General features: G+C 33.2%; 1 protein-coding gene across 3 annotated transcripts in view; it reads left to right on the top strand.

The window, feature by feature from the left end:
- The first annotated feature begins 3 nt into the window (after positions 1-3).
- The window catches only part of LOC111626642 (histone deacetylase 4-like), a 45,918-nt gene continuing 39,921 nt past the window's right edge, over positions 4-6,000 (top strand). Inside the window, exons 1-7 of one of the 3 annotated variants that reach the window (XM_023370091.1) lie at positions 4-135; positions 3,995-4,057; positions 4,322-4,539; positions 4,623-4,731; positions 4,825-4,936; positions 5,430-5,482; positions 5,776-5,901. In XM_023370091.1, coding sequence (XP_023225859.1) covers positions 114-135; positions 3,995-4,057; positions 4,322-4,539; positions 4,623-4,731; positions 4,825-4,936; positions 5,430-5,482; positions 5,776-5,901 — 703 coding nt within the window. In that variant the 5' untranslated portion in view covers positions 4-113. Of the gene's footprint in view, positions 136-1,551; positions 1,770-3,994; positions 4,058-4,321; positions 4,540-4,622; positions 4,732-4,824; positions 4,937-5,429; positions 5,483-5,775; positions 5,902-6,000 lie in introns of those variants that run through there. The other 2 variants (XM_023370090.1, XM_023370092.1) reach the window with 2 other exon arrangements.

The raw sequence follows: 6,000 nt of genomic DNA, 5'->3' as shown, positions 1-6,000 counted from the left end.
TTTTTTTCTTTTATAGGAATGTAATTCTGCAAAAAAGGAAATAGATTTGTAATGTTTTGCTTCCATTGTTTTAATTTCTTCCCTCATGATTGCGTTTGTAATTGATTAGATCAATGACTGAGCCAAAGACGACAGGTAAGAAAATTGCTACATAAAATATTACATTTTATTAATTATTTAAGTAAATTATGAAAACACTACAGTTAGAATTTATTCTACCAGATGGGGCTACTCATAAGTAATTTTGGAAGCCGTGTTATTAATTATAAACGTCGTTAATTTAGAAACACTAAAGAACAAAGCGGCAATAGAATTTGTTCATAAATATAAAACAAAAAAATTACGTCTAACCTTCACACTGTTGATTTTAATTATTTATTTTTGTATAATTAAAAATATGTATATTCTAAAACAGTTTTCAAGTAAGAAATTTTAATTCTTTGGATAATTCATAGAAACATCATTAAAAAAAGGAGGGCGTCGATAGGATTTCATTTAATCATCCGCATCATCATCCAATTTAAACGGCAAGGTCATATCAGAGATGAGTTTTTCTGGATGGATCGAAGATCCTACAAATTCCTGCGTAAAAATCAACTCGTTTATATCTCCCTTCCTCTCTCTCTCTCCTTAGGAAAACTCTTTTCCTGTAGTTGAGGCAGGTTTGCAGTGAAACCACTCCTGTCCGTGTTTCACTTTGAAGATTTGGTGTTACTAAAAATAAGACGAGATTTTGTGCTATTCTGGGATCCAAACAAATTAAGTCGAAGCATTTGATTTTTAAAAGGGGAACTTCCAGGAATTTTTAAACTGATATTTTAAGATTTGGATCATAAGCGGGAGGAGAATCAAAAATACGTAATAAAAAAAAATAAGAGATAAAGTTGTTCGAAAATTGTAACGTTCAAATGACGACAGTCGAGTTTATATAAGTTGTTTTTTTATAGATTGATGGCTTATTAACCTTGGTAATGTTTAATTGAATTTTTACTTTTTTTTCTAAAACGTAATGGATTACGACATGTCATCATCTTCGTCATCAATTTCCGATGACGTGCCTTATTTAGGTTATCGGTCTCTATGATAAATTGTTAATTTGTTTTGTTGAGAGTTCCTCTGTCCATTTGGAAAGCTCTTAATCAAACGTACAACAGTATAAATATCAGTTTATCGTTCAGTGTACAAATATCCAGTTCAGTATATAAATATCAGTAAAAATACCGTTTATATTTATGCTATATGACACAATAAAGGAAAATGGTGTATAGTAGGAATCTGTAATTAAATAGTCCTGTATACGCAACACGTTTTTCTGTCGTTTATAAATTTTTAGAGGAGTTACGTTTGGGTTGAGAGTTTTAGCCAAGTTAAATGTGTGTATTAATTATTAATGGAGGGGAGGAAGTTTTGCGCAGTACTTTGGCTAATCTTTGCATCAGCCAAGCTGCCTGTGTCAAGGTTTATAGATCAGACGAATAAAACGGGTAAACAGTTAGGCGATTTTTTCGGCTGGTGTGGCAAAATAATCTCAAAAGTTCTATTTATAAAAGTGGCGGCGCTGTCGTCGGGTTGGCTTCGTACTCTATAAGCTTGGCCTTCCGCTAGCGACTCGCAGTTCATCCTGGCAGCCTTCGCCATGAAAAAAGTCGTTTTCCTTCAATTTTACTTCCGCCACGTCTCGATTTGAGTGATAAGGATCGTATTTTCAATCAAAACAATGGAAATCGACAGGGGCACGGACGTGCATTTTGTCTTCCCTTGCCGGAAGGGTAAGTTGTCATTGCTGCTGGTCTGTCCGCTTTCGTAACCGCTGAGTTTTGAATTTCGTTCCTTAAGTTAATTATGCTAATTACAATTTACCAAACCGATATCTGTGGTAAGGAGCATAAAGTTAACACCGAGGAAGTTTGCTTGCTTAAAAAAATATTTTGCTAGTGTTTTGATTGCTGTTCGGTTTTGCACGAGTTTATAACGACGTTTAGTAGGTTATAACGAAAGCTGATAGTTGTTAATAAGAAAAAATCTTGTTTTATAATGGTTAAAATGTGACGAAACAGTATAGAAATGAACTCGCATACCACTTAAAAATCTTATTCACCTGTTAATTTTGACGACTCATTTCTCTCGTTAATGAGCTGAGTTATTAAAACTAATTAGTTTATTTATTATACATATATACAGAATCCGCACAGACGTTGACCCGGGTTGTGTGTGTTGGCGTCACACACTGAGTGAATTGTCTTGCAAAATCCACTATTGTTTTTTTTATATTGGCGTTTTTTTTCTTTTATTGTAGTTTATTTTTCTCGACATCTGTCAAAAGGGAGACTTTTCTCCCTAACCGGGAGAGCATCTGTGTTTGTCGAGTGTCTAGTCGAGTTCTTAGGAGACGAATGATCTATGTATTTATCGATTTCTGTAGACTTGTGCCAAAATACTTATTATGGAATGGACCGGCAATGACGTCATAAAGCTCGTCACCGATTCTGACGTCATTGAAAGGAGGTTGAACGTCGTACGTAGGCGGTATTTTGGATCGACCGGTGTCTGCGTGCGATCTATACATAGCTGTAATGACGTCAAACACTCGCTCATTAAGATGTTGGGAGCTGTAGATAATACTATCTTTTGTGTTCCACTTGCCAGCTTTGAACACAACTGAATGAAAATAGTAAGAGTATAGTAAATAGCGCGCGCACTTTGACATCGCTTTGTCGCCTTCATTGAGTCATACTTTTTACATTTGGTTATATATAACTTTGATTTGTTATCCATCAACGACCGGAATCCAGAACTTATCGTTGTCGTTTGATAAAATTTATGTCTCCTTTTCCTCTCTTCCTGGTTTCTCCACGCTACACATTCCTCTTTCAAATCTGGAGATGTATTCGTAAATTTATTTTATGCCCTCCTCCACGAAATTTATCGCTTCAAAGTATGATTCTTAAGTGGATTAAAGTCGGAAAATGATCTAATTAATTTCTGTACAAAAAAAATGAAATCATTTGACATTTACAAGACTTCGTGGAGTGAAGCCATCTTTTCTATTGTGAAAAACAGTTATTTTAATCTGATTAAACGCCATTATCTTAGTTTTGTGGATCTGAAATCCGCGTTGAGATTTAAATCCTGAGAAACACATTCGTCTGCCATATCACGTACCGTAATGGAAGGATATTTTCTATAAATACATTCAAGGTCTCGTAGTTCATGAATAGTTTTTTTCCCCCTAATTGGTATGTCTATTTTTAAGGAACGAGTTGGTCTGTTGTTAGATGCGACTATTACGGTTCGGATGGAAGATATTTATTCACTTCATCCTATTTAAATACGCCGTAACGACGAGACGTTTCGGCTTTGATCATTGGTAAGGATGGAATCCTTATCAATTGTTAAATATAATTAAATAAATAAATAAAAAATTTGCTCGTACTTTAACCATTATCGAGTAGGAGGCCCGTAAATCCGTTTAGTCGCACGTACCGAATGTTATCGAATTGTTTCAATTATACGTTAATTTATTCTCATTGTTTTCACGCCTTCTACGTAATTCATTTTAATGAATGAATAGTGAATGAACACGTTGATAAATCAACGTGTTCATTCACTATAACGGGTCTTAAAATAGGAAGAAAAAGTCAATTAATGTGCGTTGTGCTAACTGTAAGAGTTTGGTTTTTATGTTTATAATTACCTTCGTTAAAGTTCAATGCTTGTAATTAATGACGGTTTTTTGGGTAATAAAATCCTGTTTTACTGTCTTATTAAATTTGAAAAAAGGTTTTATTTATTGCGCCAAAAAATCGTATCAACTGAATAGATTATCGTATTACATTAATTTACTACAAGTTGAATAAGTGTATCTGTAAAATTTTAGATATTGACAGTTTCACTGATTAAATGTTTTTAAGTATATTTTATGTATGAATTGTTTATTAAATGCATTTTATTGAGTTGTATAAACCTTATTTTTTGTTGTTTTCTTTTTAAACAGAAAATTTGAATTCGCATAATAGTATGGAAATTAATGCTCGATATTCGCAACTTCAAAGAACAGGTAAATTTTTTCTTTGTTTTCAGAAAATTAAATCGCAAATTCTGCTCAGTAATTTCTATATAATTTTTAACGTAACGAAATATGTCTCAGCCTTACTGCGGATGTAATATTATACTCTGGAAAATTAAATTCGCTTTCCTCTTTCGTAAGATAATTGATTTTTCAGAATTAGTCATATTTAATTACCAGCTTGCAGATCGTATAAGAGGATTCGACTTTCAGTTGACCTCTTCTAGCCGACATTAAAAAGGGATTAATTTATAGATTTAGGATCCGCTTATGACGGAGCTACCATTATCGACGGAGATATGACGAATAGCATAAATCCGGCGCTACAGGAACAGCATTTGAAATTCCAACAGCAGCTGCTACAATTGAAACAACAACAACAATTGCAGCAGCAACTCCTCCTACAGCACTTCCATCAACAACAACAACAACTAGCCGAGCATCACGAGAAACAAATGCAGGAGAGAATAAAAGTGATTGCTTACATATATAATAAAATTTTATGAAAATAAGATGAAAATTCATTATTTATATACATTTATATATCCTTATTTAGGAATACCTAGAACATCAAAAGAGATTGGAAGAAGAGCAGAAAATTGAAAAAGAACGTAGAGATAAGGAGAGAATCGAACAGTTGAAGAAAAAGGAGAAACACGAGCAGAGTATGTGGCTGATTTCGTTTTATTTAAAAGTTACCATTTAGTTAGTTTTCAATGTGATTTATCAGAGTACATTATTGTTTCTCCCTGATCTAGGTGCAATTGCGTCTTCCGAAGTTAAACAGAAATTACAAGAGTTTGTTCTGAATAAAAAGCATAGGGAAGCTGCTGCTAATTCAGCCAATTCTCCAACCACTTTAAGAAATTGGTAAGTTAATAATCAAAAGATTTAGTGCACTTATTTATTGGGGAGAACTGTTTTGAATTCTTTTTTATGCATTTTCTTTATTTATTCTAACGTATTTTGTATTAATCTTTTTTTAGGGGAAAGTGTTTGCAAAATGTCGAATTAATATTAAATAAAAGTAACGAGAAAAAAGTACAAATTCGATATTTTGTAATCTTTCGGTTCGAAAACGTCATTATGAAAGTAGTAATAATAATGAAAGGGGGAGAAAGACTCGTAATTCACTGTTTCTAAATCTGTCACGTCAACTGCCAATGTTGTCACGCAAACTCGACCTTGGATTACCAAGGTGAATACGTGGGCGTCTTACATTGCGTGATCAACATTACTTTTACTGTAGCTAGGATGTAGACGGAAAAACTACATATATATATTTTTTTAATTTTAAATTTGCTAATAATAAAAATTTTTTAATGTATAACTTCTAATACTTGTATTTTCTTCTCTGCACTAGGCATCCCTTGTTGGGTAAATACGAAGATGATTTTCCTCCATTAAGAAAAACTGGTAAGTTCAGAGAGAAAACAAACGAACGCAAACAAAATTAGGCTTTTAAAAATAATATTAAATACTTATGTATATTAAAACTATAGTTCTGTTTTTAATGGTAAAACAGCATTTTGAGTTAGCTTGAATTTGTTTTGTCTCCCCTAGGCTATTAACACTAACAATTTAAAGCATGAAAGTGGTTTTTTAAGAGTGTGTTTTTTCATTTATAATTTAAATATTGTTTTGTGTTGATTAACTTTGCTAGTAACAGAGAATGTGCTTGCACTGTGTTCTGTTGGTCTATTGTCTAGCTTCCGAACCGAATCTTAAAGTGAGATCTGTGCTGAAACAGAAGGTATACGACAGAAGAAGCAGTCCCTTACTGCGCCGAAAGGATCACAAAGTATCGCTTCCGCTGAAGAGGAGACCAATAACAAGTATGGCTGACAGTAGCATGTTTTCTACATACCATAGTTAACAAAAATTATTGGTTTGATAATTTTATATACCGAGGGCATTCTGTTATGCATTACAAT

Source organism: Centruroides sculpturatus, unplaced genomic scaffold (genome assembly GCF_000671375.1).
Source record: "Centruroides sculpturatus isolate CEXI.00-Female unplaced genomic scaffold, Cexi_2.0 scaffold399, whole genome shotgun sequence".
NCBI classification, from domain to species: domain Eukaryota; kingdom Metazoa; phylum Arthropoda; class Arachnida; order Scorpiones; family Buthidae; genus Centruroides; species Centruroides sculpturatus.
Note: the sequence above shows the minus strand (reverse complement) of the source record. Positions and strands in the feature narration are given on the sequence as shown.